The 14,086-nt window shown below is 41.0% G+C and overlaps 1 protein-coding gene across 1 annotated transcript in view; it reads left to right on the top strand.

Annotated features, from left to right (window-relative positions):
• The window catches only part of LOC121284675 (inactive dipeptidyl peptidase 10-like), an 864,551-nt gene that overhangs the window by 114,299 nt on the left and 736,166 nt on the right, over positions 1-14,086 (top strand). Inside the window, exon 3 of the mRNA XM_041200234.1 lies at positions 12,741-12,836. Within this exon, the coding sequence (XP_041056168.1) occupies positions 12,741-12,836 (96 nt within the window). The remainder of the gene's footprint in view (positions 1-12,740; positions 12,837-14,086) is intronic.

Raw genomic sequence — 14,086 nt, forward strand, 5'->3', positions numbered from 1 at the left:
AATGGCCAGGATTTCCCAGTTGGCGAGTGGGGGGGTGGGGCCCACTCGCCGACGTGTAAAATGACGTGGGATGACGTCAGGTGGAACTCCCAACGTCACCCCGCTTCATTTCAATTTCCAGGTCGGCGGGGGCTCATGCTTTTGTGCGCATGCGGGAAAGAGCGCACTCTCGGCTCAGGGAATCTGCCCCCTCCCCCCTCCCCCCGCCTACACAGGGAGCGCTCAGCACTTCCTTGCGGATGTCATGCTGGGCGTGCCTTAATCAGCCCGCCCACATAAAATGGTGGTGCGCCCCCAATTGGGGGCGCCGATCGTAGGCGTGACTCCACGTGCCCGCTCTTGAATGTCCCCCCCAACGGGGGGAGAATTCTGCCCAATGTTACTTGAAGTCACACAATACCTAGGAGGAGTAAGTGGAATAATCTCTGATAAATGTGAGGAAAACTAAACTTTATTTTGTCTTAAAAACATTCTATATATAGAGGCAGTAACCATAAGAAACAGCGGGAACAAGATGCAGTGATCAATGCAGTTGCCTGTGGAGTCCAAAGAGCTAATAAAAGCAACATCTTAAAGGAACTCAATTAGAACTCCTACTGATAACAACAGCAGATTTGTTTTTTTGCTTTATTTATAGTGTGCTTTATATCAGGAGGTTTATATGTATTATTCAATTTATTCATGGTAGAAGAAAAGGAGATAAGAAGCTAAGTGGACTATAAAAATAAATAATGCTGCAATGTTAATGAATCCCTGACAGTTTCCAATACAAAAGACATACCCTTCCAGAAGTGGGTTTTGGCACTAATTGTAAAGAAAATAAATTAATTCACAATAAACTACTTTTCTTACAACACAATGGAAAATGACTATTTCTGAAATTGTAATTAAATATTACCTGTGGGATGTCCTACCCAACATGAATCTGGTGGTTGTGTTCATTGGAGCCTTTACTGGATGAATTCTCCAGTGGATCTTCTAAAATGTGACATATCATTGGCAAACAGTTTAGTAGTAACAAAGTTCAGTACTATACTAATTATGTGGAGTGTAAAATTTAAATGTATATATCTACAAGCAGCAAGCATAGACTTTATTCAGACTCTTCAGCATAAATGCACATGCAACAGTTACAGTAAGAGAGAGCTTTTAAATTAATATTCAGGCAAATGAGGTTCTGTGGAATCTTGGAAGGTTAGTGCTAGATTTCCTTTATTTTACTGTTTATTTTACCATCTATTTTATGGTTGGTTTAGGGTAGATGAAAGAAGATGAAAGTAGTTCAGGGAATTATAATATTGACTTACCACCTGTAAAAAATCTACACTTTTCCTCCAGGAGTGTTGGAGGTGCATCACCTGCATTTGCTGTTATCCAGCCTTCACCATGCAAATTATATGGAAATGACTCTATGATATAAAACATTCAAATTTCCTTCTTTGGCACCTGTGGTCTGCCTCCCAAAATGTAAACAGACATAAAATAGCATTTGTTGATTGCTAGGTAGTGGTATCCAGGTGAAAACGCAGTTAAAGGGCACCATCTGCAGATTTCATATTGGTTAAAAAAATTACTCAACACCTGTCTTCTTGGCACTTGGTGCTGTGCAGTCTTGCTAAGAGGTTGAGCATTGCTCCTGGTTCAATGGGCAGGATTTTTCATATGGCAGTGTTTCCTGCCCTGAAAACATCAGCAGTGCATGAATTCTCGCCACTGTTGGCTCCGTGGAGCTTAATTGGCTGGAGGCAGGACTCCAAATGTCAGAAACTGGGGATTGATGATTGGTTTCAGGTTTCAGTTTATATTTGTCCCTCTCTCAGGAGGGAGACCCACTCAGAGAGTTGCTGTGCACTTTGATTGACTAGTAGCTCTGTAGACTCAGCAGCACCTTTCAGGAGTGGTGGACATTGCTGGGACTGTAGGCAATCCTCAGATTCTAAGTTCCTGGACCCCAGGACCAGATGAGCGTTGGGGGGCTTCATGACAGGGACAGGTTTGGAGGCCCATGGGTGGGAGGGGGTGTGGTTGGGCAGGTGAGTTGGGGGGTTCATGTTGAAACATTGGAGGGTGGGAAAATGGGCCTCTGAAGGGGACAGACCTTGGGGGACTCTGATTGGGAAAGAAGGCCAGTAATGGAAGCCTCCCCTTTCCCTCCCGAGTCTTGACCAGGCTAACCTGCTGGCCTTGCCCTCCCCTTCCCACCCTTGTCCCTGACCTCCTCCCACCAGCTTCCAAATTGTGGCTGGGCAGGAAGTCACCCTTAAGTAGCCAATAGTTAACCACTTAAGGGCCTCAACTGGGACAAGGTTGGGTGGGCCACCCTATATCTTGCCTATCCCCTGTCAGATTTTTGACAGGTTTGGGGCAGCCTCCTCCTACTGTTAATTACCTCATCATACACTGTCATCCTTGACTGAATGTAATAGGTCTACTCAGCCTATTTCTGATCCATTGATTACAGGACTGCTTAACTTGTTTGACAGCCTGATGTTTCTGATGTTAAAGCAACAAGATAGTAGTCTAGCAGTTTCATTAAGCTTGTTTGTGAGTTATGCTGATGCTGTTTTTGGCAGATCCTTCTATAAGCTACATTGACTCAGTGTTTGTTCTTCTCTTGATGGCGATTGAAGTGTGAGGCATATGGTTGGCCATAGGATTGCATTTTATTGTGCTATATGCAATCTTGTTTCTGCTGATGGCCCACAGGCTCATGAATACCCAGTTTTCAGTTGCTATGTCTATTTTTAGTCTGCCCTACACTACAGAATGGGGAATGTCTTATGGTGGAGACTAGTCTGTGTTTTCACAAGACCCATACAGTTCTCATGGGGAAGATGAGTTTTTGTATTCACAAAAATTGTGCTGTGGTCATTTCTACCAATGCTATTGTGGTGAGGTGTTCTTGTGGCAGGTAGATTGCTGAAGACAAGGTCATGTAAGTTACCTCCTCATACTTTTTCCTCAGCATCTGATGTAGATCCAGTCTGACAGTTCTTGTCTTTGAGGATTTTACCAACATAGTTAGTCATAGTGCCTCCGCATCATTCCAAGTGGTAGACATTGAATGTCCATGTCCGGAATAGGGAGGTTTCTTCCCACAGAGCTTCTTCCAAGTGACATTCAACTTTGAGGAGTATGCACTCGAAATTTGAGTCGGTGCTGATCAGCAAGGAGGTTTCTTTGATCTTGTTTGATCTGAAACTGAGAATTGGGTCTGGGTTCAATGTTGTGGACTCCAACCTAAACATATAAAGCTGTGCTTCCACCTCTGGCAGGTCTAACCTGCCAGTGGAACAGCACATTAATATGAATATTAGTTTAATGTGAATGGCAGTTTTGAAAGTGTTATAAGAATGACAAACAGTGTATAGTTAAGGTTGGAATATTAGACGAATATTAAAAATAAAGAATTTCATTTTAGTAATTAGAAATAAGATGTAGCTCATAACAACTGCTACATGGTATTGCCATTGCAATATCACTAAAGCAAAGATCTTCAAATCGTGACCCTTATCACAAAAGCTGACATTTATGTTGCATTGTAATCCTTTGGATTCCCAGAAGAGAGTTACTTCAGGAGAATAACTACACTAGCTCCTGTATTTAGTACACTGACAGAACATGATGTGGGGCAAATATAAACTGAATATAAACCAGTCATCAGTCCCCAGGTTCTGACATTTGGAGCTCATCTATGTCTGCTCTGTCCGTTACCATAAACCTAATCCTCCCTACTCTATCAACTTCTGACCATATCCAATATGATGTAACCATATTTCCAGACAACATTCTAAGTGTGAAAACTGATTTGGCAAATTATGACATATCTTTTTTGAAAATCTACACCTAACATTTATGTATCACTTGCTATCTAATGACCACATTTAGGATTAAAAATTGTCCTGGAGCCATTGAAAATGTTAGGTTCTGAATGGAGCTTAGTAATAACTCACTTTCCGAAACACATCACTTGCCCTAATTATAGGAATCAGCCCAAAAACTGATTGGCTTGGTGATAAGTTTTTGTTTGAACAGATACACTGCCTATTTTTGGTGTTCATCAGGGTTTATCATGGAATGTTTGTCCACTGTTAATTGGCTGAAGAATATAGGAAATATATGGATTTAAAAGCATCATCACAACCATTCTTGATTTTTTTAAATTCATTCATAATATGGGGACTTTGCTGGCTAGGCCAGCCTTTATTGCCCATCCCTAATTGCCCTTGAGAAGGTGGTGTGCAGCCTTCCCGAACCATTGCAGTTCATATGGTGTAGGTACATCCACAATGCTGTTAGGGAGTTTGTTCTAGGATTTTGACCCAGCAACAGTGAAGGAACAGCAATATATTTCCAAGCAAGGATGGTGAGCGGCTTGGAGGGGAACTTCAATGTTCCCATGTGTCTGCTGCCCTTGTCCTTCTAGTTGGTAGAGGTCGTGGGTTTGGAAGGCGCTGTCTAAGGAGCCTTGGTGAGTTCCTGCAGTGCATCTTATAGATGGTACATACTGCTGCCACTGTGCATTGATGGTGGAGGGAGCGATTATTTGTGGATGGGGTGCCAAACAATTGGACTGCTTTGACCTGGATAGTGTCAAGCTTCTTGAGTGTTGTTGGAGCTTCTATCATCCAGGCGAGTGGAGAGTATTCCATCGCACTCCTGACTTATGTCTTGTAGATGGTGCACAGGCTTTGAGGAGTCAGGAGATGAATCACTTGCCACAGTCTCTGATCTACTGTTGTAGCCACCGTATTTATATAACTAGCCCGGTTCAGTTCTGATCAATGATAAATCCCAGGAAATTGAAAGTCAGGGATTTGGCGATGGTAATGCTATTGAACGTCAAGGGGTTAGAGTTAAGTTTTCTCTTGTTGGAGATGGTCATTGCCTGGCACTTATGTGGTGTGAATGTTGCTTGCCACTTGTCAGCCCAAGCCTGGATATTGTCCAAGTCTTTGACATAAGACAGTTCCCTCTCATGGACATGTATATCTTGTCATCTAAACTAAAACTACTGCTCTAAAATTCACTTTTGGACAGTCAATGCCAGATAATATGTATTGTTCACTCCCATGGACGAACAATTATGCCAATTTTCATTGTCTTAATTAGTTCCCTTATGTTTTAAATTGTATATTTGACAGTGGCTCCTCCAGCTATTTTTGTGAATATTGCTGCAGGAAGTATCCATGATGGAAGGAGTTGTCTCTTTAGTTCTGCTACCCATAAATATAAATGGAACTTCTACTTAATTGCCCAATTAGATTATATTCTTGATAAGGTGACTGGATCACTTCCAATCCATTCATCATTCAAGTCTAATCTGCAATGGAAACCCTAAGAAACATGATATTAAATTGCACTGAAGCATTGGAAAACTTTACACTTGTATTTTAATGGTTGTGAGGCTTTGTGTCATATACCTATAGGTGTGTCAGATGTTAATACACCTTTTTCATCACTCTGGCTATGTCATTAAAGGAAATGTGAATAAAAATGGAAGAAACAGAAAAACAATTTTAAAGCACTACATTTATAGTTTTGTTTAAATTGGTTATTATTTTACTTTAGGGAGATGGTTGAAGATAGCATCACTTACTAGCTGACAGAACATATCATTTATAGAATAATTGATACTTGGCTGTTACGCAAAGTTTCAGTGTCTGATTTGTATATGCTATCTACATAAAATTTTATATTAATCTGCAATGAGGAGGTATGAGTCAAATTAAATTGGAGCAATTTTGTCTGCCCAGATTTATATTCTTTTAGCAGAACTCGAACCTCCCATAACTATTCCTGACCCAGCTTTACCTGTTTGTTGATAGATATTTTTATTATTGCATATTTAACAACATTAATCTGTCAACTGAGAGAAACCTTCACTTTTCAGTCAAAAGATTAATACGCAGCCCTCAGGACTGTGATTACACAGTGAGATGCATACAAAGGTCCCTACTCACTCTTGAGTGCTAGATTTTGTTGCAGTTAATAAATGTGTGGAAAATATCCTGAAGAAACCATCCTTCAACTGCATGAAGATGAAAGAAACGTTTAACATGGCACCTTCATTACATTAGTTAATCAGGGGAAAAGAAATCTGCCAAAGGAATATAATACAAATAGACAGGAGGGAAAAAAAAAGAAGGGGATCAAAATGCCATGGGAAAATAAAAGTTAATAACAGATGCATTAACATCACCACTGATCACTAAGCAATTAACTTAAAATTTATAAGAATTAAATATTCCACTTTCAGGCAGTGGTTATTAAAACTCTTCAGGCAGCAAGTGTCACTGAAGTGAAAAACTCAATTTTCCAACTCACTGTTTCTTAACTAATTACAGACAGTACGTTAAGCCATCCAGCAACTTGTAGTTGAAAACATATTTAATTAACACTTTGGGATGTATCAAAATATGTCTGTTAGTAGATTTATGTTGAATGCACGAAAAAATAGCATTTAATCTTATTTTTAAAAATATGCATGCACCATTATGTTTTGTATACACAGTGTACTGGTAAAGTAACTAGCAAGTATATAGTTCCAAAATTATGTGACCCTCCTTTGTATAGAGCTCTATAATTAACAAGAGGAGTCACAATTCTAATAAGCAGTCACACTTTTTTGGCAGATTGTCACAGTAACTGCTTTGCTGACTTATCGGTGCTCTTAAATGCCCACTGGTCCAGGCTACACAGTGGTATTGTCAAAGAAAATCACAATTTAAAAGCAGCCTGGAAGTGGAATTTGATTATCTAATTTCAAATTACAGTTACAACAAGGACAAGTTGATTTATCTTTCGACTATGATACTCCAGTGGATATCATATACCATTTAAAAGTTAGCATGGCCTTGTAACCTTCAGTCTGTTGGTTTCATAGCAACATTTAAAACAGCAGTAGGCCATTCAGCCCGTAGATTCTGATCCACCCTTAAAATAGGTCATGGTAGATCAGCACCTCTACTCCATTTCCTGCTACATCCGTTGATACCCCTATCTAATAAAAATCTACTCCCCAGTCTTGAAAGCCTCAATTGTCATCCATTGTCTTTGGTGAAGGAAGTTCCAAATTTCAATCACCTTTTGAGTGAAATATGGGCCAGAATTTTACATTCCCCTATTGGCAGATTTTTAAGTAGTGGGGAGCATGAAATTGAAGGGATAGGATTCCCTCTGGGTTCCCACCTGCCCCAACCATACAGCGATTTTACACTGGAGCGGGCAGGGCCTTGCACAGGGAGCCTGCCCTTGCCCCAGTTGAGGCCCTTAAATGGCCAATTATTGGCCAATTAAGGGCTGTTTCCCGTCAGCCTCAATTTTTTAGGCTGGTGGGAGGATTGGACTTGCACAGGGAAAGGCCAAAAATCAAGAGTTACATCTCGGGTGGGAAGGGAGGAGGGGGCGCCTCCATCAGAAGGCCCCTTCTAAAGTCGGGCACGCCCCCCCCTTAAAGCCCGGTGCCCTCCGGACCTTCCCCCACTCACCCAGCCTCTCCCTGAAATCCCAAACTATCAGATTGACCAGCAGCACTGTAAGATGGGGCTTCCTCCTGAGTGAGGGGCGGAAGTCCTGCCTGCAACCACTTAACACTCATTCAAATATGAAATGACTGTGGGGCACTCAGAGTTGGCAGGGATGTGTTCCCCCCCACCAACTCTTTAGATGGCTGGAAGCGAGACCCCTGCCATCCAAAAAATTTAAGCCATGGTTCCTGGTTTTGCTCCTGAATGACCTAGCTCTTACTTTAAGGGTAAAGTTTTTAGCTGGGCAGGCGGGCGTGCGCTCGACCCAACCGAACATAAAATGATGTCGGGTGTGCGTCTCAACGTCATCGCACAGTCGTGTGATATTTCGCTTGGCGGGCACACACCGGAGTCAGCTGGTAAGGCCTTTAAAAAGTTAATTTTGTTAAAGCGGCCTTTGCACTTTTTTGGGAACCTCATCCATGGGCAGGATGAGGTTTTCAAGTGCAAATAAAAATAAAATAAAAGCTTTCGTTTTTCATTAATAGCACGTCTGTGCTCATGTGACAGAGTCACATGAGGGGACATGTTTTGTTACATTTTTATTATTTTATTTATTTCTTTTTATATATCTTCCTCTTCCTGAGGGCAGCTCTGTGCTCAGGGGGATTATGTAGTACGCACTCGCACACATGTGCAAAGGTCACGCTAGGCCCGCTCGCCCTCCTACCTCCGCCCGTACAGGCAGCGCTGAGTGCTGCCGCTCACGTTTCACGCTAAGGCCCACCAGTGTGAACTTGCCTTCTGGGCTGGATCGTGGGTAACGGTCGGCTTCCCAACCGCCCCCACCCACCCCCCGCTGAGCTAGCATGCCAAGGGTAAAATCCTGCCCGAAGATCATGGCCCTTTGTTTCTGATTTCACCACCAGAGGAATTAGTTTCTCAGTATGAATCCTATGAAGTGCTTTAAACATTTTAATCACCTTGAGCTTTTCACCCGTCAGTCTTCTATAATGATGAACCCAAGTTTTTGCAACCTGTTCTCAGATTGAACCAACTAAGTCAATGGGGAGAATTTTACCAACCCCCAAAAGGCATAATCAGGGTGGGAGGGGTGGATGGTAAAGTTACAGGGGCCATGTTACTAGGCATTTTGCTGATGGCAGACCAACTCCACCTGCCAGGTGAAGAGGCTGCCAGCTCAATACAGATGGTCTCCCAGTGGCAGTGGGGAAAGTATTTTTTTTCATACAAACATACGAACAAGGAGCAGGAGTAGGTCATTCAGCCCCTTGAGCCTGCGCCGCCATTTAATAAGATCATAGCTGATCTGATAGTAACCTCAAATCTGCATCCTGCCTACCCCCGATATCACCCCCTCGCTTACCATGAAATCTATCCACCTCTGCCTTAAAAATATTCAAAGACTTTGCTTCCACCGCCTTTTCAGAAAGAGAGTTCCAAAGACTCACAACCCCCGGAGAGAAAAAAAAATGCCTTATCTCCATATTAAACAGGTGACCCCCTATTTTTAAACAGTGAGCCCTAATTCTAGATTCTCCCATAAGAGGAAACATTTGTCCACATCTACCCTGTCAAGTCCCCTCAAGATCTTATATGTTTCAATCAAATTGCCTCTTACTCTTCTGAACTCCAGCAGATACAAGTCTAGCCTATCCAACCTTTCCTCATAAGACAACCTGTCCATTCCAGGTATTAGTCTGGTAAACCCTCTCGGAACTGCTTCCAACATCCTTCCTTAAATAAGGTGTCCAATACTGTACACAGTACTCCAGGTGTGGTCTCACTAGTGTTCTGTATAGCTGAAGCATAACCTCCCTACTTTTCTATCCAGCTCCCTGTGCAATAAATGATAACGTTCTATTAGCTTTCCTAATTGTTTGCTGTACCTGCATACTAGCCTTTTGCGATTCATGTGCTTCGACCTCCAGATCCCTCTGCATCTCAAAGCTTCTAAAAGAGGGTGACGGGAAAGAAAGGAAGTCCCTGCCTCCCTAATGCCTCGATCAGAGGGGTTTCCCTTGCATCACTTGAATTTTATTAAAATTTAAATGCTTTTGGATCTACCTCCTGTAGGCCCCAGGGCCCCTGCGTGCCTCAGCAGTGACCACCATACCTAGTGGCACTGCTAAGGCTACTCCGCTGCTAGCCTTCTGATTGGGCCACCATCTCTAGGGAGCAGGACAGCAACCCGGCAACAGCTTATTAATGAGCCGCTGCCAGTAAAATCAAGGTGGAAGTCCCACCAGCTAGCCAGCCGTCATTTCTGCCAACACAGATTTATGGCTGCTGTTGGGACCCCAACTCAATTCACAAAATCCTGCCCTATCATTCTTGTGAATCTGCACTGTACTCCGTCCAAGACCAACATATAATTCCTGAGATGCATTGCTCAAGTCCAAGGGCAGCTCTAGATTGGGCCTGGACAAGGCTCTAAATAACAAAAATATAACTTCTCCCCTTTTTAGTCCACCCTTTTGAAATAAAGGCCAACATGCCATGAGGCAGTTTCATTACTTTTTGCACCTGCCTACTAGCTTTTAATGATTTGTGTACTTAAATCCCTAAATCTATTTGCTTCTCTACAATTCTTGAGGTTTATTTTTAACAATTTAAAGAATATTCTGGTTTATTTTGGCAGCAACTGAACTGCATGACCTCTAAGACCAAGAGCAGTAATGTCTCCACATCAAACACCATCCTGACTTGGACATAAACCCCCATGTTTTTTCACAATCTCTGCATTAAAATCTTGGGTATCCTTACTGAATACCATCATGGGAACACCATCACTACAAGAAGTGAAGAAAAGTTCAAGGCACAAGTCAGGAGTGTGATGGAATACTCTCCACTTGCCTGGATGAGTGGAGTTCCAACAACACTCAGGAAGCTTGACACCATCCAGGACAAAGTAGCCCGCTTGATTGGCACGCTATCCATAAACATTCACTCCCTCCACCGACGTACAATGACAGCAGTGTGTACCATCTACAAGATGCACTGCAGGAACTCACCAAGGCTCCTTAGACAGCACCTTCCAAACTCACAACCACTATCGTCTCGAAGAACATGGGCAACAGATACATGGGAACACCACTACCTGGAAGTTCCCCTCCAAGTCACTCACCATCCTGACTTGGAAATATATCGCCGTTCCTTCACTGTCACTCCCTCCCTAACAGCATTGTGGGTGTATCTACACCACATGGACTGCAGTGGTTCAAGAAGGCAGCTCACCGCCACCTTCTCGAGGGCAATTAAGGATGGGCAATAAATGCTGGCCTAGCCAGCGAAGCCCACATCCCGTGAATAAATTTTTTAAAATGTCTTTCGTTTGAAGTGAATGACATTATACTTGAATGCCATTTGACATAGTTTTACCCGTTCATTTAATCAGTTTTATGTCCCATGGCAAACTCTTCCACCTATCTGCATACTACTTATTATCTCTCCTAACTTAGTAACTTCCAGCTCATGCTAGCTCACTTTGGCACCTATTGGTCTTGAGTATCTGGATTGTCTGTACCTACCATTGACCAAATAACTGCTCAGTTGTTGGAGTCTTCCTTAAATGCATCTGGTGGGGCTGTTCAGAGTGGCCCCCTTGTACTTATGCTAAGACCTTTCTCTTTTTAATTGCTCTCCCTCTCTGATTGTTGTCAACACTTTTATTCCCTTCCAGCTGCCCTCAGCCTCACAGGGGCATGCTCCTCTCTGGACTCTGCTAGGCCGCTCTCATTAGTAACTTTGGTTTCTCTACACATCTACATATTCTTCTTGAACTTTGCTTCACCTCTTGTAGTGAAGATGTTCCCATGACAGTATTAGGTAAGAATACCCAGGATTTTGGCACAGAGATTATGAAAGAATGGCAGCTTATGTCCAGGTCAGGATGGTGTTTGATGTGGAGACATTACTGCTCTTATCCTTCTTGGTCTTAGAGGTCATGAAGTTCAGGTGCCATCGAAGTAATTCTGCCAGTTTCCCATACCATTGCTTATTCCTCTCTCCCAAAACTCCACTTTTTTAAACCAGAAATTTATCTTCCTGTTGTTACTACCTGATATGTGAACCTAGAAATGGAGATACAAATTAAAATTAGAAAAAATTGGAAATATATAGTAAGCTCATCAGCATCACTGAAGGGAAAAGACAGGTTGATATTTCCAGAATGCACCATTAGTTTGAACTGGAAACTGAGAGATAAATAACCATTTAATGGAATGAACCAAAACTGTAAAGAAGTTAAAATTGGTGGATAATGATTATCTCTGTAAGATAATAAAAAGGCGTTAAAGAACACAAAGGGCATAAGAATAATTAAATGGAAAAACGTGCGAAATACACTGAAATTTAAAAAAACCCGCAAATGCAGAAAATATGAAATAAAAGCAGAAATAGTTGAAAGTTAAAAAAAAAGATAGACCAGCAAGTCAGCACTGCCTACACACCTTCCCTTCCCTGCAGATGCCACCTTCCCTATATCTCAATTATCTCCAGCATCCTGCGCTAAAAAAATGAAAGAAGTAGTTCATTTATAAGTTTATAAATAAATGTTTATAATAAATGTTTATACCAAATGTTAAAGGTCAGACCCTGTTCCTCAAATTAATCTGAGTTGGACCAGTATAGGAGGCAAAAGTTGAAAAAGTTAGAGTAGGAATGGGAGTGATAGTTTAAATAATACATAGAGAGGTTCAAATCTTTGGCCAAACAGGTTCCATGAAGTGTTACCAAATTTGTTTTCAGTCTTCCCAGCATAGAGGAGAATGTACTATGAGAAATAAACAGAGTATAGTAGATTTGTGGAAGTACATGAAAATTGCAGTCTTAAGCAGGAGTGTTTTCTCTGTGGGAACACAACAGAGCAACCTTCCAACAAGTGAAAGTCAAATCTATTAACTAATTACACATCTCACTCCAGTGTATCTAGCTTCCTTGTAATTAATGTTTATACACTGGAAATAATGGAAGAATTTGTCTTTAAGAATATCATGCCACTATCACAATTTATGTCCTTTGGAATAATTTGAGGAAATTTGCAGGTAAACTGTAATACATATTTACTATTCAGTCTTCCATTTTAATTTCACATAAATATTGTAGATAATGTAGAATATTATTCAGGTAAAAATCATGAAGCTACAAAAGAGAAACCTCAAAATGACATAACCTTGTTTTCTTGGTCATTCTATGATATATATACTATAGAAATTTAACCTGCTGCTCATGGTATTTGTTTTACTTCAGAAGATACTTCAAAAACAGCAGATGCTCGACTATCTCTGGATGACCTGTTCAGAATAGAGTTCACTATACATGACCCAGAAGTAAAGTGGATCAAAGGTAAAGTGATAACTCATAAATTTTAACTCTAACAATTAAAAAACAATGCTATGAATTGCATAAAGATGGCAGTGTTTATGCAATAAAAGTCCATTAGCTTTCATGACATTTATTTAAGAGTAGGTTGTGAAAACAGAAACATGAGGTTTGGTTTCTAACAGAAAAAAGTTCTACCCTGATATCTAACTTTGTACATATGAACAGCTATTTGCAAGAAGAATGTTGAAGTATTTTTATGCCCAGGTTATGTTGTTGCAGAACAGGGAAAGAATTTATTATCAAATTTAATTTTTGTGCACCCATTTGCAATTATTACCTTTATTTTAGCATTTCTTCTCTTGCCTCTGAATCAAAAGGTGTGAGTTCAAGTCCTACTTCAGAGATTTCAGCACATAATCTAGCTGACACATTTAGTTTGGTATTGAGAGAATGCTGCACAGTGCCATCTTTCAGGTAAGATGTCACACAAGAGCCTCTCAAGTGGGCATATAAGATGCTATAATACTGTTCATAGAAGAGCAGGAGATTTCCTGTGGTGTCCGAGCTAACATTCATCCCTCAACAAATATCACTAAAATTGTTATCTGGTCATATGTTTGTGGAACCTTGCTGTATTTGTGCAAATTGAATCCCATGTTCCCTATATTACCATGTGATGACATTTCAAAGGTACTGCAGTGACTGTGAGCTTTAGAATGTCCTGAGGTTGCAAAGGTTACCACATATTGCAAGTTATTTTTCTAATTTGATACATAAAACCCAAATCTGGCACATGGGAAACCCCCATTATATATCCACACACTTTAATGTGTTAGGACATAGGAATTTGAATGTGTAGCAGCATATCTGCTGTTTAAATTTTCAAAAGACACAAACATAAAATGATTGGCAGCCTTAACCTGAAGGTTCTCTTTGATATAATTAGAAGGTCAATGCTCAATCATGTAAGTTTTAGCATGTATCGTGATTGTCATTTTTCCAGTGTGCAATGATGGCTCTCCTTGCAGCTAGCAATCCCATTTGATCAAGTACACTTGACTGCTTTATTTTTACAAGCTTCTCCAAATTTTAAACCTGAAGATAAATGACAATTTAATGCAAACCATCTGTAATAGTCTATTGATTGCTTCCCATCCAAAACATTTCAGCTTAATGGTTGTAAACTCAGCCTCTGCAATAAGCTCATTGAATATTGCAACCCCATTTTGGGCTCATCATCACGCATCAATGGATAAAAAGATTTCTGTGAA

The sequence above is a fragment of the Carcharodon carcharias genome, chromosome 12, assembly GCF_017639515.1.
Source record: "Carcharodon carcharias isolate sCarCar2 chromosome 12, sCarCar2.pri, whole genome shotgun sequence".
Taxonomy (NCBI): domain Eukaryota; kingdom Metazoa; phylum Chordata; class Chondrichthyes; order Lamniformes; family Lamnidae; genus Carcharodon; species Carcharodon carcharias.